General features: G+C 37.9%; 1 protein-coding gene across 2 annotated transcripts; it reads left to right on the forward strand.

Moving 5' to 3' along the window:
- The first annotated feature begins 21 nt into the window (after nt 1-21).
- LOC311054353 (ras-related protein Rab-7L1-like) lies at nt 22-7,946 on the forward strand. 2 transcript variants are annotated; one of them, XR_014601715.1, is made up of 6 exons: nt 22-548; nt 1,738-1,809; nt 1,965-2,146; nt 2,781-2,902; nt 3,824-5,125; nt 5,162-7,946. XR_014601715.1 is itself a non-coding variant. In XM_084070248.1 (5 exons), exons 1-5 carry the CDS (start codon nt 431-433, stop codon nt 3,960-3,962), a joined length of 633 nt encoding a protein of 210 aa, XP_083926374.1. In that variant the 5' UTR covers nt 22-430; the 3' UTR covers nt 3,963-7,946. The 2 variants fall into 2 exon arrangements, 1 of the variants encoding a protein (XP_083926374.1); XM_084070248.1 differs by having other exon boundaries at nt 3,824-7,946.
- Nucleotides 7,947-25,052: the final 17,106 nt, after the last annotated feature.

Consider the following 25,052-nt stretch of genomic DNA (forward strand, 5'->3'; position numbering starts at 1 on the left):
TCCACAGTTGTTTCCTGAAAGCAAAACTGGCAGCAGCAGAGCAGCACTTAAGACAAGCAGACCAATGCGATTATCCGAACGTAAAGCCTTTATTTGAGACTTTTAGGATGGAGAAAGAGATAAATTGGGCTTGAGTTAGGGCAGGGTAGTAGTAACGACACTTGGGGGTCAGACAAGAAAAACAGCTGGGTATAATGTCAGGCAGAGGTTTCAGTGATTACTTTCTTGTTTAAAAGAAAGGAAAAAGTAACTTTGCTTCAGGCTGCTGTAAATAAATGACATGTACTGTACTGTACAGTACATCACGTTGTGGCTTTGGAATCTTGAACATGTGGCTTTGCAAGCATCGTCGTTGATGTCGGCCGTCTTACTTTGAGGGACTTTTTCTCCGTGCTGTCGTGTTCAACTGTGTTGCTGAGTGGGAGAGGTTATGACGGAGCACCAGTTCAAAATACTGATTATAGGAGATGGAAATGTTGGGAAATCCTCCTTTGTGCACCGCTATGTCAACGGACAGTTCAACAAGAATTACAAGATGACAATGGGAGGTAATATACTTTTTATGTTATGAGAGGCTTTATAGCCTAAAGACTAAGTTTGCTGCTATGAAGCTTCTCTGATGTGAGCTTGTTTGTGATGTTTGTGTCTCGGTTTGTGATGCCAGTTTATGAAGTATGTGTGTAAAAGTTTATTTGCAACAATATTAAATTGAAGATGAATCATTTATTTATTTAAAACCTTGGAAAGTAGGCCTACATTGAGGGCAAACCGTCGTTTTCAATAGTGCCGAGGTACAGATATATCCTTTACATTAAAATTGCCTAATGGGTGGGTGAGTGGGCAGGCGGACAATATGCGGTGATGTCTGACATGCACTGATGTAAGACACAAACAGAAACCAGTGTCTAACAACGCAGGCCGTTCGCGGTGCACTGTGCCCCTTTTGTGGAGTTCCGTGCTAGCCATGCCAAATATGGAGTCCAGGCCAGACTATGACGTCAGTACGATTACGACATATTGATGACATCAAAGTACTCCATATATGGGCCCCTGATGGTCGGTCGGTGGACAACATGCACAGATGTCAGACACAAACAGAAACAGTTGCCTAACAACGCAGGCCTTTGTCGAGGCGTATACTGTCCCTTTTATGTCAGACACAACATAAACCGTTGTCTAACAACACCAATTTGCACATGTGCCCCCTGGGGGCCCTGATACGGTCGCCCATATATGGGCATATCAGGATTGTTGGTGCGACATACTGTAGGTGCAATCAGAGCCATTTATTAGAGAGTTACGCCACCTCCATTCACTTAATCAAGCCAGGTATTCTACATGGCCTTCTATTGGCGAATAGTGACAAAGCCCTGAACCAGAAGTTTACGGAATGCACTATGTCTATGAGTGTTGTCACTATTTCGAGTTACTGCCCCCGGGTTGGTGTAACTCTAATAAATGTCTCTGGGTGCAACGTAGTGGCCCAAACCTCTAGTATAATAACACAAATCTAATAGCAATAAAATAATATACATGGCTATAAATTAAAACCCAATAATACATGGCTATATCAAATTAACAATTCAAAATAGTTGCACTAAAGAGAAACAGCACGAGAGGTTAATGATTAAAAATATATAATACGAATTATAAAAATAAAGAAAACCTGAAAGCAATGACAATTACAGTCAATAAGATGGGCAATTAAACCCTCTATCTCTCAATCTCTCTCTCTAGCGGAGTTTACTATGAAGTTGCTGCTCTGGACAGACACAGAGAAAGTCAGACTGCAGCTTTGGGACATTGCAGGTACAACACATATAGATTGATTCATTGATTGATTGATATTAGGTTCTACAGGGTTTTGTGTGTGTGTGTGTGTGTGTGTGTGTGTGTGTGTGTGTGTGTGTGTGTGTGTGTGTGTGTGTGTGTGTCTACAGTCTAACTGTGTCGCCTCTCCTCAGGTCAGGAGCGTTTCATCTCTATGAACCGGATCTATTATAAAGGAGCTTCAGGTTGTGTGGTGATGTTCGACGTCAGCAACTCAGCCAGCCTCCAAAGCTGTCGCCACTGGAAACAGGACCTGGACAACAAGAGAATGTTGTCCAACGGACAGCCCCTCCCCAGCATCCTGCTGGCCAATAAGGTGAATAAAGCTGCACTAGAACAGCACATTAAAAAGAAGTTGGTAAAGTGCCGGGCCAGCACCGGTGAGTTTGGGGGTTCGAATCCACCGCCGTGCATCAGGCTTCTGCCTTCGTCAAGTGTCTAAACGAACACAATTGGCTCCAATGTTTGGGAGAGGGAAGCTGGGCGGTTAGGGTGGTATTTGTCACTGCACTAGTCCTTCGGGCTGGTGCAGCACCTGTCAGTAGGGACTGTTGGGCGGGGATAGTAGGACAGAGGCTCTACAACGTCTACGTCCTCCCGGTGGGGGCTCCTCACTGGCAGATGAGCCAGTAGGATGGATACAACAGCAGTGACAATACACAGAAATGTGTGTAGGGAGGAATTGGCATAACGACTCATTTGGGGAGAAGACGGGAGAAAAAGAAATAAGAAAAAAACTTGAACTTGCTCTCCCCCTCTCACTCTCCCACCCCTCACTCTCTGTTTCTCCCCGACTTTCCCTCCTCCATTTTCTCTTTGCTCCTATCTCTCACTTTCTCCCACCCACTGTCCCTTTTTCCCTCCTGCTGTCTCTTTCACTCCGGCCCCCTTCTCTCACTTTGTCCCTCATTCCCTGGCCCCTGTTTCTCTGTTTCTCTCTGTCTCTGCAGTGTGACCTGACAGAGCGAGTGGTGTCAGTGGAGAGCATACAGAGGTTCAGTCAGGACTGTGGCTTTACATGCTGGATGGAGACTTCAGTGAAAGACAACAGGAATGTCAACGAGGCCATGAGGTAACGTAGAGGAAACACAATGCAGCAAAATTCCATTTGGTGGGTGATACTAATAGGAATACTTCACCTCCCAAACATCTTTGTGTCTAGATTTTAGTTTTTGTCTGATTCCTTCACTCCTTGTTCGTGCACAAGTCAATTTATCCCAAAAAATGTTTTAAATTTAAGTGAAAATCCGATTGGAAGTACTTACAATCTTACAATACGATTGATTGATTGATTGATTTATTGATTGATGTATCTACTGATTGATCTACTCAATCAGTTGTGTTGGAGTTTATAAATATTATTTTTAAATATAGTTTTGTTTTTGTTAATCCTGGCCCCTGTTTTCTTCAATTCATCAAGTATTTTCAACATTTTTGGATTCTTTATTCACGGTGAAAATGTGATAAAAACACAAATTATCCAGTAAGTGATGGGCACATTTTCATGTAGGGGGTTAAAGTTTCCCCAGCATTCAGTTTTTATGCACCACATGTCTGGAACAAACTCCTAGAAAACAGCATGCTGCCACTTTCAGTTCTTTCATATCACAGCTAAAAACCTTTCTTTTTGCAGCTGCCTTTTATTGAAATGTATTTATTTAGCATTGTAATATTATTTATTTTCTTTTGTTTGTGCTGTTTTCAATTATCCTTGTATATTGCTGCTCTGTGTCCTGAATAGGTGTTTCCTATTTTTTTCTTCCTTTTTACTGAAGTCAAATGACATTTTATAATGTGTTTCCTTTGCTTAATGTTTGATGTAAAGCACATTGTATTGCCTTGTTGTTGAAACGTGCTATACAAATAAAGTTACCTTGCCTTGCCTATCCAACCTAATCTTTCATTGTATTTTACATAAAATATTAAATATTGTATCTACAATTATTATGTATGTATTGTTTCTTGCACTAACCTGTACACCTTGGTGTTTCAGGCGCTTGGTGGAGGAAATTCTGTCTGGTCAGTCGATTGTGAGCCCGGTGCCACCATCAGATACAGACACCATGGGTTTTCAGTTGGACTCAGTTGAGTTCAACGGCCCAGTGGACACTGCAGGTTGCTGCACAGGCTAGTAGCACCTTTGAACAACCCTGAACAACTTCACAATGTCATGGAGATTGTGTTTGTTGATTTTAGTGTGTGTGTTTAACGAAGGAGCATTCATGAAGAAATGTTCAGGACATTCAGCACTCTTGCTCTTGCTCAGTTTTATTTGAACACTAACGTTCGGTTCAACTTCCTCTGGACTTACACCAAGAGTGTCTTACAGAAAGGAGACCATCATGATCTTATATCTACTACACCCCTTCTGTGTTCACAGGTGTGAGACAATCACTCTCCCCTGTAGGAGCGTCTCTCAATTATTGTCTGTGACGTGTGTTTATGGATCCCACCGCTTTTCTAGAGAGACCATTTGTAGGATTTGTGAACCATTTCGACTTTAGTGGCTACAATTGGGATGGTCTATCTTCATAAATTAACAATTTTGCCTACTTTGCTATGCCTAAACCTAACCTTAACCCTAACCCTAATCTCAGTAGCACTATGCCTGCCAGGAAGCCAATCAGACACAGGTAAGGCGGGTCTATCCTATAATGTTGGTGGAATCCATAATAGCACGTCTGTGTGACCTGTGCATGACTAACCACCCTAACCAGAGAATTCCAGACATGATCATGTGACATCATGACCAATTATTTACAGAGAATTCACAATTTTGGAATGATTTATGACAAAGTGTGTTTTAGATGCATCACCTAGACGTAATTTAATTTAATCCCACACTTATTTACAGCATAACATGCCATGGAATATCCTCATTCAGTCCTTTTGGGAATAGAGTTTGTAAACTATAAATCCAATAAACTTCCCTTCTGTTAAGAATTTCATCTGGCAGAGTCACCTTTCAATACCCTGGAACCTGAAAGATGATTCTATCATTTCTCCTCATGCCATGGAGCTTTTGTGTTCACTCTTTCTCTGTTTTAACTGGTTTGTGTTTATCACCACCTGCTGGTTGGAAAACGGATGGCACTTAGGCTCATTCTATGGTTTCAAGATTTTCTCCTGAACTGTACACAGTGAGGGAAGAAGTACTCACATTTGCTACTTAAGTAAAAGTATCAGTCTGCTACAAGTACAAGTTCGGTGTTAAAAATGTACTTGAGTAAAAGTACAAATGTATTGGTATCACGTTTTCAAATGTATAAAATGTATAAAAATCCTTGTAGAGCTTGTAGATAGGCTATTTTCAAATTTCCAAAGTGTATAGGTGGTTTTGTAATAATAATCCAAATCTACAAAGTAACTAAAGTTTTCAAATAATTATAGTGGCGTAAAAGTACAATATTTACCTTTGAGATGAAGAAGAAAATTGGAAGTACTCCAGTAAAGTAAAACATACCTCAAAATTGTACTTAAGTACAGTACTTGAGTAAATGTACCTAGACTTCACCACTTCAACCCCTTTATGTCTCCTATACTGTAAACAATGGATAATAACTAGACGCGTCGCAATTCAGGGCAATTGCAAAGTGTGGTTGCGCCGACGCGAGTCGCGGGTCGCTGCCGCCGGGACTCGAGGAATACGCTGGGAGGAATACCGTCGGAGGTTGCGCCAATTACATTGTCACGTAACTCCTGAGATCACTTGAATTTCATTTTGAGAGGATTGATCCCCCCAAAATAAGGTTTTTGCATCAAACGGTTACATTTTGAGCATTTGTGGCGCCCCCTATGGATCAAAATGGAAATGCTTTTAGGGATTTGTTGAGTAAACCACCCTTGACATGTGATTCAAATTTGGGATTGACTGGATGTTTCCTTCGGGATTTCTGGCCTTTTTTGTAAAATGGGCCCTTTCCGCTAACTTTGGAAGCCATTTACGGACGAACGGTAAGGACTATCAAAATGCCGTTTGGATATGTTTACCGCATGGGCCCAGAGATCATGTGTACCGAAATTTGGACAAAATATGTGGGAGGAGGAGCTAAAAGTGTGTTTTGCAGAAAATTCAAAATGGCGGAAAATCTATCCTGACGGCGTGGTCTATATAAGGAGTTGCGTCATGACCCAAGGAATCCAGGGAAAAATAAATTTAGATTTTACGACCTACGGTTCATGAGTTATAGGCCAAAACGTAAAGTGGGCTGTTATAGCGCCACCATGTGGCCAACTGGTGTGATTCCTTTTTTTAAATAATTTTGCAATAAATTATGAACCTCCCCTCCAAGCCTTGTAACTGTAGCCCTTACGGAGAAAAAAATACTTGAATGGGAGTTTTTGCAATTCCCATTAAAGTATAGATTTTCCGCCATTTTTAATTTTCTTCAAAACACACTTTTAGCTCCTCCTCCCACATATTTTGTCCACATCTCACAAAAATCGGTACACATTATCTCTGGACCCATGCGATAAACATCTCCAAGCAGAATTTTGATAGTCCTTACGGTTCGTCCTTAAATGGCTTCCAAAGTTAGCGGGAGGGGCCCGTTTTACAAACAAAGCCAAAAATCACAAACGCAACCTCCAGTCAATCCCAAATTTGAATCACATGTCAAGGGTGGTTTACTCAACGGGTCCCCAAAAGCATTTCCACTTTGATCCATAGGGGGCGCCACAAATGCGCAAAATGTAACCGTTTGATGCAAAAACATTATTTCGGGGTCGATCCTCTCAAAATGAAACGCAAGTGATCTCATGAGAGACGTAACAATGTAATTGGCGCAGCCTCCGACAGTATTCCTCCCAGCGTATTCCTCGAGTCCCGGCGGCCGCAGCCCGCGACCGGCGTCGACGCAACCACACTTTGCAATTGCCTTGAATTGCGACGCGTCTAGTTAGCATTGTATTTGTATTTAACTGTACTTTCTGTGCTTTTTTTGCAAACTGCTAAACAAAGTATTCAATAAATCAATCAAACCAAGGCGTCCGCCCAAATATCTTTTAGGAGCATGCGCACGGCCATGCATCGATTAAGAACAACCCTTAAAGGGCAAGACCACTGTAGAGTAGAGGTTTGGGTTGTGTAGTTGTTACCTTGCTATGATGGAACTCCAAAGGTGGACAAGAAATGTAAAATAATTGTTCCAGTGATTAGAAATTGATAATTGAAAGTATGCTCCCCATTGACTTACATAGTACTGTAAACAGCTCTCAAAGTCACTATTTTAGCACGTAAACGAGCACAGCTTAGCACATAAGCGGATCCAGATCTTCAAATAGTACCCCCCACTTTCTTTTTCTTCTCTTGTAGATATTTTTCACTCTTCATACCAGTAACCTGTAAGCTGATTGTATGACATTCTGTATAGTAGTGTGTATATCTGTCTGTCTCTTATATGTCATCATGATTTGTGTGCATGGGGATCTCATCTTAAACAAGCTCAGTGCTTAATGAGTCTTCCAGTTTAGTAGACCTTGTATTGTGAATTTGTACTTCCATGTACTGTTGTTCTCATGTCCTACTAAATAAAGTACATCAATCAATCAATCAATCAAAATCAGCAGGAAGTTGACTTTATTTATTTTTTTAACAGTACTGGCTTTTGTGATGTTTATATTAGTATATATTTATTTTTAAAGCTATCTCAGGAATGCTCCCCCCTTTTTGTTCTATGTTGGATCAGACCCCTACTACATACCAGACCTGCTCGAGTGATCTCCTGACACTCAAGGTTCCTTTTGCGCAGACAGAGTTAGGCAAGACAGCATTTTCTGTCAGTGCTCCATCTGCCTGGAATGAGCTCCAGAGGTCCTTGAAAATCAAATCACTTCAATCCTTATAGGTTATTTCAGGGAAATGGTTTCCAATATTTTTGTTCAGAATTGTAACTGCTTTATTTAATTATTTAATGTTGGTATATCTGTTCTAGTTCTCTCTTTTAGTTTTTTGAGTGCTTCTGTATTCTGATTCATTATTCATATTTTTTATGTTGCTGTATGTGAAATTAATGTCCATTCCTGTTGATTACTGTGTTCTGTATCTCGGCTACATTGAAAATGATGGCCTGCCCCTCAACTGTACTCCAAGCTGAAATAAAGGCTATGATGATGATGATATAGGTGTCTATATTGTAAAAGAAATTCCAACGATATAAAATGCAATTCCAATTGGTATTAATGAAGGGGGGAAATAATTTACCTAAATAACGTTTAAGTTTAAGTTTTACTATCCACAAGTTTCCTAGGGCGTTGTGGGCATCACTTCCCGTCGATTTGATCCAATCAAGTCCATGAGAAGGATTTGTGTTTAAAACTTTAAAATAATGATCTGTTATCTATGGAGTTTGAACACAGGACCTTTGGACATGTAGAGACTAGAGAGCATCTAAACACAGTGAGCTATTATTGTGCTTACTGTGTGTCTAAAGTCAAATAGATTAATCACACACAAAAAAGCCTATAGAAGCTTGTTTCCATAGTGCTGTCTCCATATTCAAGCATCTCAACAAGGAACAAAAACAAAAATAAAAAAATTAACTGCATATCTTGATATATTTAGTTTGTTGTTAGTTAAGCCATTAAGCCATTTTTAGTCTTTGGCTGTCTTTGGCTATTCAAAAATAGAAGATCTACAAGCTCATAGCATGGCTATGAGCTTGTAGATCTGCTATTTTGAAAAATCATGACCATCTTTGAATATACATTTTTTAAAGCAAACATTTGTAAAATATGTTGTTCCAGGGGCCAAATAAATAAAAATGACACAGTGTTCCCGGTCTTGATGGGTCAGGGTGGCTCACGGTGATAGGACACTGTCTACATAATCCAAAACTTGTGGGTTCAAATCCTCCTCCTGCATCTTTACTCTGAAGCATGTGTTGAACACTGACATCCAGGAACCACACTTAAATGTGTCGAGGTGCCGTAAGGCAGTGGATAGTTGGTGGACACCTCTGTGGGCTTTGGCACAGAAAGCCACACGGCGACCAGGGCCACAGGTTCAATTCCCATCTCTGCAAGCAAGGCCACAAGTTCAAGTCCAGCCTAGCACCGGCACCGAAGCCAATACTCATGGATGTACTTAGTACAGTGGGGGCGTTGTTTCCACAAAGTGGGTCTTATGGCAAAATAAATAACACCCGCTTGAACTTTTATAAAAAACAGTGACTTGTCATCATGGACAGACTGGAAAACAGCTGTTTGGACGCCATCTAGTGTCCATTATCAGACACTACATGTGTATGGAGATTATTATGGATCTATAAATCAGTTCTCAAACTTCTTCATGTCAAGGAAGGACCCCCACATTAATGTATGCATTTGGCCACGGACCCCCATCTGAGAATATGTTGTGCCAGGGACCCCAGAAGAGAAGATTTATGTTAAGAAATTCAACATTATTCAAACTTTTCCAAACATTTTCGAGATTTTTCAAAACATTTCAAAAATTGCAGATCTACAAGCTCACAGCAAGCCACGAAGTGACGCTGTGAGCTTGTAGATCTGCTATTTTTGAAAAGCCAAAGTATAAAATGTGGAGCTTTCTGACTCCACACAGGTGTAGATGGTTTAGTGTTGATGATGACTGATAGTAGTCTGGGGATCCACATCCGGTTGGAAAACGGAAACGGAAATGGTGCATCTATGTCTTGTTCAGCGCACCGGATCCAGTAGGCGGGGCTTTGGACCGGATGTTTAAATTGGACGCAGGCGCACAATGCCTTCTTGATTCGAAAAGTTTGTGTGAACCGTGCCACTGTGTGCTCTGAAGGTAATGTTTGATTTATATCGACATGACACGCTTTTATCCACTAATATTTAACACAATTATTATTTCAGCATTCGAGGTGTTGTAGGACTGTGAATTATTATGACACCAAACATGGACAAATATAAGAAATATTGTGTTTAATAACCGAGGGAGAAAATGCATCAAACTAGTCATTTTTATCCGGTCTTGACTTTTACTTCATAGATATAATATGCAAATGTCTAAATCGATTAATTCATCTATTACAGTCTTGATTCAAGGCTATAGCATCAAACCTACATATTTGTTCCAAATGGTCACAACTAAATTGTCACCTAAAGTTTAAACGTTAAACCACACTCACTGTGAGGTTTGTAGATCTAACCCCGCCATAGGTATATACATTAATGTGCGTTTATAATCTATTTTAGCCTTGGAACAAGACGGTCAGGGATTTTATTGATGGTGATCGAGTCTGATGTTTGTTAGTAGTTTAGAACGGCTCATAAATCCCCATAAATGAACCCAATCCAACACATAAAGTGTTTAAACAAAGACACGGATGTAACTCGTCCATACGGGTCTGTTGTGTTCCGTAATATTAGGTAAAGTTGAATAAAGACGCATCATCATAATAATAATAATGTTTTATTTGTGCAGCCCTTTTCACATTTCATACTTGTCATAAAATATTTAGAACAGAACAAATGTAAAAGCCTAAGGATAGGATAGATAACGGAGCTAAGGTGTAACATAACATGACACTCAGGCAGGAGAATAAGTAATCTAAACTAAATATCGATATCAAACTCAATAAGAAGAAATCTGAGTCTTGATCTAATGCTAAAATGAAACTATAATATAGTCTTTATCGGCAGGAAACCTCAGAATGTCCAAAACTGTTACTTTTCAGGATTCAAAAATGGCAAAAGTAGCAGATCTACAAGCTCAAACCGTGTTTTGTGCGTTTCAAGCTTGTAGATCTGCTACTGTTGATGCTTTTATGCGATGCTGTAGTATGATCAAGTAGGACGAGAGGTTGAACCACTTTAACCATTATCTTATGCTTTGGGCTATTCAAAAAATAGCAGATCTACAAGCTCATAGCGCGGCACCAAGTGCCACGCTACGAGCTTGTAGATCTGCTATTTAAAAACAAAATCGCATTTTTCAAAATATGTTTTAAAGATTTACATTTTTAACTCTAATATTTGCTTCTGGGGGGATTCTACAAATGTCTTCTAAATCATAACAGTTTTTTGAAAAGAACTTATGTTGCTATAATCAAACTTTTTCATCTCAAGGACAAGGACCACCCAAAATGATATGTATTTGGCCGTGGACCCCCATCTCAAAATGTTGTTCCAGGGACCCCCCAGAAGCAAAGATTTGAATAAAATAAATATGCACATTTTCACGATAAAAAAAAAAATAGCAGATCTACAAGCTCATAGCGCGTCACTCGGTGCCTCGCTATGAGCTTGTAGATCTGCTATTTTTGAATAGCCAAAGTGTAAGATAATGGTTAAAGTGGTTACACTGATGCGTTCCCGGTCTTAAAGGGTTAACACTATAGCATACATGGGCAACTGGCGGCCCGGGGGCCACATGTGGCCCTCACCTTCACTTAGTGCGGCCGCAGGTTAATAGTGATATATTATTGATTTCAGCTGTTCAAATTCCAAACATGCAATCATGACCCGCTTTAATTACTTCAGTCTGATCTTATTAGTTTAATGACTGTCCAATGTATTTGTATTTCATAAAGTTAACTTAAGTATAACTAAATGTATTTGAAATTAAATAAAAAAAATATACGTTTCAGGATTCCAATTAAAAAATACCAAAAAATAATTAAGGATTCCGAAATAGCAAAAATAGCAGATCTACAAGCTCTGAGCTTGTAGATCAGCGATTTTTTTTCTGTCCGACAGTAACAATATGCAATGTGTCCCTCTTGAGTGAGTGTGGAAATATAGTGGCCCTCTAGTCTACATCCTCAAAGTTGCATGACCCCTGCACTATAGCCTACTTAAAAACTCGATTTTCTATTATTGTTTTTATTATTATAAAATATATTAAATGTAATGTTGGTGTATATCTGTGTCTTGCAGGTTAATCATGTGGTGACCTTCTGCAGAGTGGACTAAATCTACTTCATACAGTGACGTGACGCTGAGTCATGGCTTCTAGCTATGACTCAGCGTTTGACTCGCTGTATGAATGCTTCAGGGAAGGTTCAAAGGATGGATGGAGTCATCAGGAGATAGCTGGTAATAGAGTGTCTGTAACTCAGGACAAGGGGCAGGAAGATGGAACCTCGACAACGCAGCAACGAGCCCTGAGAGCTGAAACGTATAACGGTGCCAACGAACGCTCTCCGTTGGAGATACAAGGCGTACGGTGCTCGGGACGTGGTGCCATACAACCTACGCGGCTCTATTAATACCAGCTATCTTCAACCACGCGGCGGGAGACCCCACACGGTACGTACCTGGATCACACCTAGCCAGCAGTGGTGGAAAGTAACTAGGTGCATTTACTTGAGTACTGTATTAAGTACAATTTCAAGGGATGTGTACTTTACTTGAGTATTTCCAAATTTCAATACTTTTACTTTACTCCACTACATCTCGGATCCAAATATTGTACTTTTTACTTCTCTACATTTATTTGAAAACTTTAGTTACCAGTTACTTTGTAGATATTAATTATAATTACAAAAAATGTATTAACCACTTCAGCCCTATATACATTTCGGCCATTTGAAAATAGCCGATCTACAAGCTCACAATGTGTTGCGATGCGACACATTGTGAGCTTGTAGATCTGCTATTTTCAAAAGATTTTAATATATTTTGAAATTTGTGAAACAGGATATTCTACATAATGAGTACTTTTATTTTTGGTACTTTAAGTACATTTTGATACCAGTGCCTTTGTACTTTCACTCAAGTGAATTTTAAATTCCGGACTTTTACTTGTAACAGAGTATTTCTACATTGCAGTATTGATACTTTTAATTAAGTAAAAAAAATCTGTATTTGTTCCACCACTGCTGACCATTTAAACTAGGGCTGTGTCACCATTATGTTATTATTATTATTATTATATATTATTAAATATAAGTTGATGATTCATTGTCACATGAATGATTGCGATCAAAGATTTAATTGTGTTTGACGTTGAGCATTGGAACATTATGAATACAAATGTAATTTATTTTAGGCTTTTAGGGCTTCGTAAATAAAAGTTGCACACGGCAGATATGACAAATAATATACATTATTTAATTACAAAAAAATACATTCATAGTGGGATTAGCAGAGTGGAAATAGCCAATCTACAAGCTCCAAACGTGTCGCATCGCAACACGTTTTGAGCTGGTAGTTCTGCTATTTCCACAAAATGTTTGAAAATATTTGAACATTTTTAACATGGTAATGATTATGACGATTATGCAAAACATAATTGCAAATTCAAATAATTGCAATTAGGCTATTATGTAATAATTGTGACAGGTCTAGTATAAACCCTAGGGTTTATACTCATGGTAACTGATGACTGGTATCAGACCACACTTTGAGAGCCACTGGTCTAGCGGCTCAGAGCTGAACCAAGACGCCTGTGGTTTTATTTTCAAGCCGAATCCCAACCCTCAACATTCTGCCTCCACCAGTGTTATGGAGAAATTGGTGACCTGACAAAAGATGTGTCCATCTTCATCTTGTGGACTTCACATGTCAAACATCCAAAGTCAATCGCTGTTAGTTTATGAACGAGTTGCTCTGTTCATAAACAAACAAACGGTTATTTACATTTGGACATGGTGATGTTTTTGTGAAGTCACCAATTTCACCGTAACACAACACCTTGCTGGAGGTAGGAGGCACAAACTGGAGTTTTGGAATCAGCGGCCATATTGGAAGGAAATTGGGCCTCTTCCTCACTTCCCTTCACAGGTGTTACCAATGGTGCTAATGAAGGCTCTGTTCCAAACGGACCCTTACGGGTGTGTAACTCTTGAGTGTACAGATGTAAACAAATCACAGGTCCATTTGGTTCCATTTGTACACTCAGAGTTATGGGTGTCCTTTGAGAACCACTGTGCTGCACTAAATAGAACAGAGCCTTCATTAGTATCATTGGTAACACATGTGAAGGAAGTAAGGAAGAGGCCCAATCCTTGGCCAAATGCATATTCATTTGGGGGTCCTTGATATGAAACTTTTGAGAGCCACCGTCTTTAGTTGTTTCTGGAACTTGATGAAATGATAAGCATTGTAGACTTTACTTGGTGTTTGATACAGGAATAGATGGCACCTCTTTGCTAAATTGGCAATGTTTCTCCCAAAATGTAAAACAAATGACGAATTTGCAAAATGTTCTTAAAGCAGGGGTCTTCAACAGGGGGTCCGGGACCCAGAGTTACTACAGGGGGTCCGCCAAATATTTTTTACATTAACCACTTGAACCCTAGCATCCCTTTGCTGAGGAGAACTTAAGCCAAAAATAGCAGATCTACAAGCTCACAACACCTCGGGCTGCAAGGCGTAGTGAGCTTGTAGATCGGCTATTTTTAGCAAAGAGTTGTAGGTGTAGAGGGAAAAAAGAGCAGCAAAAGTTTATCTCAAACACAATTTTATACAATATAGAGGGGGTCCCTGCTTCATCTCTCTCTCAGCTAGGGGGTCCTTGGCCTGAAAACGTTGAAGACCCCTGTCTTAAAGGGATAGTTTAAAACACTTTTTCCTATGGATTAGTCACCCCATGGAGACTTGAATTCATGGATATGTTTTTGTCTGATTCCTAAACCAATAATTTGATGACCGGCAGCGGTTCCGGTAGGAGACACAAAGAGTCTCCTTTGTGTCTCCTACCGGAACCGCTGCCTACCGGTCCATAATTCAAGGCTCCATGGGGTGACTAATCGATAGAAAAGAGGTACGTTTTTGGGTGAACTATCCCTTTTTAAGTAATGTAAAGTATACATGATATGAACATGTACGGGTGAGTACATCATTATCAGACCTAAAACGTATTGTTTTATGCCCACAGTGCCTGTAGGCCAGTCAAGCATCTTCAAATCATGTACTTAAAGGAGTAGTTCACCCAAACCCAAACCTACTTATTTTCTATAAATTGCACACCCCATGAAGCCTTGAATTCATGATTTTGTTTTAGTTTGTCTCATTACTAAGACAATAATTTGATGACCGGGTGTATTTCCGGTAGGAGACACAAATAATTTACTTTGTGTCTCCTACCGGATACATTAGCCGGTAGGAGACGGGAATATAATTATTGGCATAGGAATGCGACAAAAACAAATCCATGAATTCAAGGCTTCATGGCGTGTGCAATTGATAGAAAATAAGTCATTTTGTGGGTGAACTACTCCTTTAAGTTACTTAATTACTTACTTTGAGGAATAGAAATGGCCAATTACACATTGAAGTGCCCACTTTTCCCGGGTGCCCACTCTTCTGGTTACAAAAATGTTAATTTATTTTCAAACATGTTCAATGTTCATGTACAATACAATTAAATCCTTAATCGCAATTATTTGTGACAATTACGCAAGTAAAATGCCATAATGGTGGCACAGCCCTGTCAGTGACCAGCTTATGGCTCTACAGACCATCTTGGCTTCCAAAATGTCACCCTGTAAGGCCTGCTCAACTCAACGTTTTTGTTTTCTTTTTTGTGTCTTTACAGAACACGAAGAAGACGTCCGTAAGTGAAGATGGCAGGAAGGTAGGAACCTTTTGATTGCAGCTGTTGCTTGTTAAGGGGGCTACATGCTACATGCTACCATACCATGTATGTGGTCATTTGCGTTGTCTATCGTTTCACGTCATTTGCATCGTGTCATTTGTGGGTAAAGCTTCATCACGTCGGTCCACATCACATAGGACCATGTGGATTTATGTGATTTCATTTATTGTTTCACGTAATTTGCGCCCAAAGCTTTGATCACATCGGTCCACATCACATACGACCATATGTGGTCGTAACTTCTCCTCTTTTTCTCTATTCTTTGCTTTAATAAAGCAATAACTAAATTATTTGTTTTTATTTACTTTTGTGTCCGAGTTATTTGATCGATTTTTTATTTTTGTCTTTCTTTCTTTTCACAAACACATTTCTTTCTTCTTGCCTGTCTATTGCACTAGTTCTTCACTAGTAGTTTGTGTGTACAAATGTATGTGATGTGGAGCTATGTGATTTATGTCTGGTATCATTATGGTAGCATGTAGCCCCATTAACACCGTGTTTACAGTCATCTATGCTGTAGGTCTGTGCAAACTAAAAGAGAAAGCAAATGATGTACGTCGTGTCATTTGCTTCTTTCTTAGTGTTTTTTAATTTCATTTGCTGTTTGAGTCGTGGCTGCTGTTCAAGGTAAGTGATAGTAGTGACACGGTCTATCATTGGTTGTCGGGCAGAAACCTTGTGTGTGTGTGTATATATATATATATATATACACTTTTTTTTGTTGTTGTCGTAAATACATTTCTTTACTTGGTCATACCGTGTGACAGTGTCACACACTAAAGCAGTACAAACAGCCGATCTACAAGCTCACAACGCAAAGATCATGATAATTACATTGGATCCATTGGAACACAGGTTATTTTGTGTCCATTTTAAAAAGTAACAATTTTGGACATACACGGTTTCTGCCTGACCTCCATACTTTAACTTCCCCTCTTTTCTCTTCATTATTTGCTTGAATAAAGTTATAACTTTTTTTCTTTTCGTGTGTCTTGTGGTTTTTCAAATGGACCCGTCACTGGTCCATTTGGTTCCATTTGTAGTACTGACAGTATACGTATACCAGGCTGTTTATGTAATGACAGGGTACAGTATATGTAGGCCTACGCTAAGCTGTATAATATAGTGACAGGGTACAGTATATGTATACTAGGTTGTATAATATAGTGACAGGGTATAGTATATGTGGCTCTTGGTCACATAGCAAACTCACATAGTTAAACCTATTTGTGCTTTATCTATTTTTTATAAAGTTAAAAATATAGCTTTTTTTTGCCCTGTCATAGTATCAACTAAACATTTTTTTAGCTTTAACCGTAAAATTTGCACTATCAGCGCCGTTCGCGTTGCGCCGCTTGCGTTGCGTCATTTAACGGGTGGCGGGCCAGCGGTTTGCGTCGTTTGCGTTCAATGCCCGTCATTCGTGAAGAATAAGTAAGAAGGGACTGGACCAGTGTTTTTTATTATTGGGTCACGGCCAGCGTTTGTGTGATTTATGTCTCGTAGCATTTTGCGTTAAGTAATTTGATTTGCGTCGCGTCTCAGGATTTCACGTCACCGTGCAGGTAAGTCTTCATCACGTCAGCCCACATCACATAAGTCCATGGTAGTGTAGTGTAGTATGTGATGTGGATTGATGTGATGTATGTGTTGTCATTTCACAACACATGCGGGTAAAAATTACTTTTGATTTCACGTCGCTTCCGTCATATGCAGGTAAGTCTTCATCACGTCAGCCCACATCACATATGACCGTACAGGGGGGCCGTATGTGATGTGCATTGATGTGATGTATGTGTTGTGTTGTGTCATTTCACAACATATGCGGGTAAAACATCATCACGTTAGTCCACGTCACATATGAACATATGTGGAGGTATGTGATGCATGTCGTCCTTTACGTCGTGTGTCGTTTCGCGCAATTTGATTGGCGTTGTACCGTTTCAGGCTATTTGCGAGTAAAGCTTCATCACGTCAATCCACATCACATAATAATAATAATAATAATAGTAATAATAACAACACATTACTGGTCGTATGTGAATTACTGGTCGTATGTGATGTGGGTTTATGTGATTTTGTGATTATTTCACGACATTTGCGGATAGCTCGTCATTCACATCGGTCGGCAATTTTTTCTTTTAGGCGAGGTACACTCTGTTGTTTACAGTAGGTCAGAACAGGGAGAGATGTAGGGCCATCATTCATATCATATGCATTTAACCTATTAAGACCTGGAACTGTGTCATTTTTAGATTTGAGCTAAAAAGCTTTATTTTACACTTTGGCTATTCAAAAATAGCAGATATACAAGCTCATAGCGCAGCACCGAGTGCCGCGCTATGAGCTTGTAGATCTGTTATTTTTGAAATTTCGTGAAAGTGTGTGCAAATCTTTGCTTCTGGGGGGGTCTGTGGAACAAAATATTTTGATGGGTGTCCGCGACCAAATACATATCATTTTGGGGGTCCTTGACATGAAAAAGTTTGAGAACCACTGATATAGAAACTTATGTTTTTCAGAAAACTGTTGGGATTTAGGAGACATGTAGAATCGGCTTCAGGTCTTAAAGGGTTAATGACTTTGGTTATTCCTGTTGCTTGTGTTGTATGTTGTGTATTAATGTTATTCATAGTGTTGTATGTTGTTTACTAATGTCATTCATAGTGTTGTATGTTGTGTACTAATGTCATTCATGCTGTTGCTGTATTGCTGACAATTATTGGCACAATTGATTTTGCGTTGCGTCATTTGCGTTAAAGCTTAATCACGCCAATCCACATCACATATGACCAGTATGTGATGTGAAGGTGTGTGACGGATGTCGGCATGTGCATCACGTATAGTTGCTCGTTATTTGTGCCGTCATTTGCGAGTAAAGCTTCATCACGTCAATCCACATCACATAATAATAGTAATAATAATAATAATAATAATAATAATAATAATAATATATAAACTATACATACAACCATATGACCAGTATGTGATGTGGACTTCGTTTCACGTTGTTTGCGTACAATGCTCGTCATTTGGCAGGAGAATAATGAAGAAAATTGACTGATGCTGGACTGAGACTGATGCAGAGAACATGAAGCAAAGAATGCTGCTGCCATTGCGTCATATGCGCCTCGTATAATTTATGTCAATCGTCCAAAAATGATGTAAATTATACGAGTCTCTCTATCTCTCTGTCTCTCTATCCCTCTCATCTCTCTATCTCTCCCCCTGGTGAGTAGGTTGGCGAATGTAATGCACATTACAAAGTGCTTTGGTTAAAGGTACTATAGATAAATGCACCATTTAAATTGTAAACTTTGAATTTAACTCATAGGCATCAGCTAGCAGGCACTGTGACACTGTGTAAGAGGCAGTTCAGTCACTGTAGACTGTATTACTTCTGGAAAATAAAATAAACATTAGTCATAACTGTGTGATTGCATTATAAATATTACAGTCATAACTGTGTGATTGCATTCTAAACATGTGACATAACTGTGTGATTGCATTCTAAACATTAGTCATAACTGTGTGATTGCAATATAAATATTACAGTCATAACTGTGTGATTGCATTCTAAATATTAGTCATAACTGTGTGATTGCATTCTAAACATGTGTCATAACTGTGTTGCATTCTAAACATTACAGTCATAACTGATGTCAATCAAAATGTTTAAGCTCTATATTTAACTGCTACCAGGCATTGAGCCACTGCAGAGGTTCCCAAACCTTTTAGCTCAGGACCCAAACTAGTGAAAATAATAGATTTGCAAGCTCACAACAAGCTTGTAAATCTATTTTCACAAACTCTTTTTTTTGTTTTGTTTATAATTTATTGCTTAGATTTCTTTTGTTTTCATGAAATAGCACATGTTCTATTTTTTCTTTCTTTTAATTCATTTTAATTGTACTATAGACACAAAAGAGGCGTCTCTCTGGGACCTAGTGAAAATAGCAGATCTACAAGTTTGGCTTGTAGATCTGCTATTTTCACTACTCTTATAATATTTTAAACAGACTTTATTTGATTTGTTTAAATGTATGGGGTTCTTTTGAAAAACTTTGTTTACTCAAAATTGTTTTATAACAATTTTATAACCCTAACCTTTTATTTAAAATAAATTGTAGCAAACTAAAATGGAAAAGAGGAATATTTACTGACTGTAGCTGGTCTCAAAAAAAAAGCAAAACTGGCAGAAATAAAGACTCACTTCACAAAAAACTTAAGGAAAACTCCTTAGATGGAGACCAAGAAAATCTATTTCTATTTTATTTCATGTTCATAAAGTGCTCCAAGTGCTCTAAGTGAAAAGTGCAGCAACACACATTTAGGTCATAGAACCATCGCCAGTGCTATATCATCAGATCTAATCATTTGCGGTTAAAGCTTCATTACGTCAGTCCACATCACATATGACCATAGTGTGTAGTGTAGTGTAGTGTAGTATGTGATGTGGACTTATGTCTCGTATCATTTTGCGTAATATGATTTGCGTCTCGACTTATCATTTCACGTCACTTAAGTCATTTGCAGGTAAGTCTTCATCACGTCAGTCCACATCACATATGACCATAGGCGCTGTATGTGATGTGGATTTATGTGTTGTCATTTGTGGGTAAAGCTTGATTATTCACGGCGGTCAGTAGGCGAGGCACTGACGATGGTCCTTTGACCCAAACGTTTGTTGCTGCACTTTTCACTTTTAGCACTTGGAGCTCTTTATGAGCATGACAAAATAAAACGCTAATATATTTTTTTAGTCTGTCTAAGGTGTTTTTCTTAAGGTTTTTGTGCAGTGAGTCTTTTTTTCAACCGGTTTTCCTTTTGTATAAAGATGTTAATTATGTTTTATGGTCTGTAAATGATTAAATTATTACAATAAAAAAAAAAGATTTTATTTCACACTTGTAAGTAATGTGGACATTTTTGTTTTTTTGATAAAAAATATGATCTATATATTGTTTACCCGATTAAAAGCATTATCAGGTTTTTATTAAAACAATGTCCACCGAGCTTTCAAAAAAGTGTTGAATAAAATATAGTTCCTCTAAAAATGATCTTAATTGTGAAAGTTAATTAAATGTTGCTCATGTACAGAGCGTTAACCGATAGGGTTATGTTTTCATCTGCTGTAGTTGTAGATCTTTGAAATGTGTAAATCAGTGGTTCTCAGCCTTATTCTGGATCTGACCACTTAACATGGGTGGGCCTTTTCAGAGCATGCTTTAAAGACTAAAACCAATCAATCCATTGGAACTAACTTAGTATACTAAGTTATTTGGTATAACTTTTTTTTATATTAAATCTTAATGTTTTTGCCAATTATTTAGGTGGAGAACCACTGGTTTAAATTTCAACTAAAAGCAAGTTGTATGTTAAACAAATGTTTACCCTGCTTTATGGAATTGCTTTTCTTTCTTTTTTATTTACTTTATGAAATTTGTTTGAACTTGTGAACTTGTAGATCTTCACTCTTGTAGATTTTTATTATTTTCTCTTGATGGAATTTTTTATTTAGCATTTTCTTAAATTACATTTTGAATGTTTTTGATTATTTTTGTGACATTGATCTTGTAGATTGTCTATTTTCACTTTTTATAATATTTTTTGGACATCAACAATATTCCAATATGTCTTCTCTGCTCCATGCAGAACAAACCGATGTAATTTTCAAATGTATTTAATACATTACAATGTTCAATGGACTGTAATCCACGGGCCAATCACCTGATGGAAGCTTTGATTGAACACTTAATTAACAAGTTTGGGGGTTGGGGGATTTATTTACTCATGACCCAAGAAAATGTGTCCACGACCCACTATTGAGTCCCGACCCATAACTTGGGAAACAGTGGACCAGGGTCCATTTGGTTCCATTTGTTGCCTTAAATGTATGAGGTTCCTTAGAAAAATAAACTTTTTATTTCTGTAAATATATATTTTTTTAATTGTAGGAAACTAAAAGGAAAAAGAGGAATATTTACTGACTGTAGCTGGTCTCAAAAACAAAGCAAAACTGGCAGAAAAAAAGACTCCCTCCACAAACTCCTTAGACTGAGACCAAGAAAATCTATTTTTGTTTTATTTGTTTCATGTTCATAAAGTGCTTCAAGTGTTCAAAGTGAAAAGTGCAGCAGCAAACATTTAGGTCATAGGACCATCGTCAGTGCTATATCATCAGATCTAATCATTTGCGGTTAAAGCTTCATCACGTCAGTCCACATCACATATGACCATAGTGTGTTAGGGGTGTAGTGTAGTATGTGATGTGGACTTATGTCTCGTATCATTTCGTATAATTTGATTTGCGTCTCGTCTTATCATTTCACGTCACTTAAGTCATGTGCAGGTAAGTCTTCATCACGTCAGTCCACATCACATATGACCATAGGCGCTGTATGTGATGTGGATTTATGTGTTGTCATTTGTGGGTAAAGCTTGATTATTCACGGCTGTCAGTAGGCGAGGCACTGACGATGGTCCTTTGACCCAAACGTTTGCTGCTGCACTTTTCACTTTTAGCACTTGGAGCTCTTTATGAGCATGACAAAATAAAACACTAATATATTTTCTTAGTCTCTGTCTAAGGAGTTTTCCTTAAGGTTTTTGTGGAGTGAGTCTTTTCTTCTACCGGTTTACCTTTTGTATAAAGATGTTAACATGGCTACCCATTTATGGTCTGTAAATGATTAAATTATTACAATTTTTTTTTAATATTCGGAGGAGTCAAGATTTTATTTCACACTTGTAAGTTTTGTGGACATTTTTGATTAAAAAAATATGATCTATATATTGTTTACCCGATTAAAAGCGTTATCAGGCTTTTATTAAAACAAAGTAACAATGTCCACCGAGCTTTAAAAAGTGTTGAATAAAATATAGTTCCTCTAAAAATGATCTTAATTGTGAAAGTTAATTAAATGTTGCTCATGTACAGAGCGTCAACCGATAGGGTTATGTTTTCGTCTGCCGTAGTTGTAGATCTTTGAAATGTGTAAATCAGTGGTTCTCAGCCTTATGCTGGATCTGACCACTTAACATGGCAGCCGTGTTAAGTGGTCAGATGGGTGGGCCTTTTCAGAGCATGCTTTAAAGACTAAGACCAATCAATCCATTGGAACTAACTTAGTATACTAAGTTATTTGGTATAACTTTTTTTTATATTAAATCTTAATGTTTTTGCCAATTATTTAGGTGGAGAACCACTGGTTTAAATTTCAACTAAATGCAAGTTGTATGTTAAACAAATGTTTACCCTACTTTATGGAATTACTTTTCTTTCTTTTTTATTTACTTTATGAAATTAATTTGAGCTCGTGAACTTGTAGATCTTCACTCTTGTAGATTTTTCTTTTTTTCTTTATGGAATTTTTTATTTAGCATTTTCTTAAATTACATTATTTTGAATGTTTTTGATTGTTTTTGTGACATTGATCTTGTAGATTGTCTATTTTCACTTTTTATAATGTTTTTTGGACATCAACAATATTCCAATATGTCTTATCTGCTCCATGCAGAACAAACCGATGTAATTTTCAAATGTATTTAATACATTACAATGTTCAATGGACTGTAATCCACGGGCCAATCACCTGATGGAAGCTTTGATTGAACACTTAATTAACAAGTTTGGGGGTTGGGGGATTTATTTACTCATGACCCAAGAAAATGTGTCCACGACCCACTATTGAGTCCCGACCCATAACTTGGGAAACAGTGGACCAGGGTCCATTTGGTTCCATTTGTTGCCTTAAATGTATGAGGTTCCTTAGAAAAATAAACTTTTTATTTCTGTAAATATATATTTTTTTAATTGTAGGAAACTAAAAGGAAAAAGAGGAATATTTACTGACTGTAGCTGGTCTCAAAAACAAAGCAAAACTGGCAGAAAAAAAGACTCCCTCCACAAACTCCTTAGACTGAGACCAAGAAAATCTATTTTTGTTTTATTTGTTTCATGTTCATAAAGTGCTTCAAGTGTTCAAAGTGAAAAGTGCAGCAGCAAACATTTAGGTCATAGGACCATCGTCAGTGCTATATCATCAGATCTAATCATTTGCGGTTAAAGCTTCATCACGTCAGTCCACATCACATATGACCATAGTGTGTTAGGGGTGTAGTGTAGTATGTGATGTGGACTTATGTCTCGTATCATTTCGTATAATTTGATTTGCGTCTCGTCTTATCATTTCACGTCACTTAAGTCATGTGCAGGTAAGTCTTCATCACGTCAGTCCACATCACATATGACCATAGGCGCTGTATGTGATGTGGATTTATGTGTTGTCATTTGTGGGTAAAGCTTGATTATTCACGGCTGTCAGTAGGCGAGGCACTGACGATGGTCCTTTGACCCAAACGTTTGCTGCTGCACTTTTCACTTTTAGCACTTGGAGCTCTTTATGAGCATGACAAAATAAAACGCTAATATATTTTCTTAGTCTCTGTCTAAGGAGTTTTCCTTAAGGTTTTTGTGGAGTGAGTCTTTTCTTCTACCGGTTTTCCTTTTGTATAAAGATGTTAACATGGCTACCCATTTATGGTCTGTAAATGATTAAATTATTACAATTTTTTTTTAATATTCGGAGGAGTCAAGATTTTATTTCACACTTGTAAGTTTTGTGGACATTTTTGATTAAAAAAATATGATCTATATATTGTTTACCCGATTAAAAGCGTTATCAGGTTTTTATTAAAACAAAGTAACAATGTCCACCGAGCTTTAAAAAGTGTTGAATAAAATATAGTTCCTCTAAAAATGATCTTAATTGTGAAAGTTAATTAAATGTTGCTCATGTACAGAGCGTCAACCGATAGGGTTATGTTTTCGTCTGCCGTAGTTGTAGATCTTTGAAATGTGTAAATCAGTGGTTCTCAGCCTTATGCTGGATCTGACCACTTAACATGGCAGCCGTGTTAAGTGGTCAGATGGGTGGGCCTTTTCAGAGCATGCTTTAAAGACTAAGACCAATCAATCCATTGGAACTAACTTAGTATACTAAGTTATTTGGTATAACTTTTTTTTATATTAAATCTTAATGTTTTTGCCAATTATTTAGGTGGAGAACCACTGGTTTAAATTTCAACTAAATGCAAGTTGTATGTTAAACAAATGTTTACCCTACTTTATGGAATTACTTTTCTTTCTTTTTTATTTACTTTATGAAATTAATTTGAGCTCGTGAACTTGTAGATCTTCACTCTTGTAGATTTTTCTTTTTTTCTTTATGGAATTTTTTATTTAGCATTTTCTTAAATTACATTATTTTGAATGTTTTTGATTGTTTTTGTGACATTGATCTTGTAGATTGTCTATTTTCACTTTTTATAATGTTTTTTGGACATCAACAATATTCCAATATGTCTTATCTGCTCCATGCAGAACAAACCGATGTAATTTTCAAATGTATTTAATACATTACAATGTTCAATGGACTGTAATCCACGGGCCAATCACCTGATGGAAGCTTTGATTGAACACTTAATTAACAAGTTTGGGGGTTGGGGGATTTATTTACTCATGACCCAAGAAAATGTGTCCACGACCCACTATTGAGTCCCGACCCATAACTTGGGAAACAGTGGACCAGGGTCCATTTGGTTCCATTTGTTGCCTTAAATGTATGAGGTTCCTTAGAAAAATAAACTTTTTATTTCTGTAAATATATATTTTTTTAATTGTAGGAAA

The sequence above is a fragment of the Gymnoscopelus microlampas genome (assembly GCF_963454915.1).
Source record: "Gymnoscopelus microlampas genome assembly, chromosome: 10".
Taxonomy (NCBI): domain Eukaryota; kingdom Metazoa; phylum Chordata; class Actinopteri; order Myctophiformes; family Myctophidae; genus Gymnoscopelus; species Gymnoscopelus microlampas.

Coding starts and splice junctions, on each gene's coding strand:
- LOC311054353 (XM_084070248.1), top strand. CDS start 431: ATGACGGAGCACCAGTTCAAAATACTGATTATAGGAGATGGAAATGTT. Junction 1,810..1,964: donor GCAGCTTTGGGACATTGCAG/GTACAACACATA, acceptor GCCTCTCCTCAG/GTCAGGAGCGTTTCATCTCT. Junction 2,147..2,780: donor GCATCCTGCTGGCCAATAAG/GTGAATAAAGCT, acceptor CTGTCTCTGCAG/TGTGACCTGACAGAGCGAGT.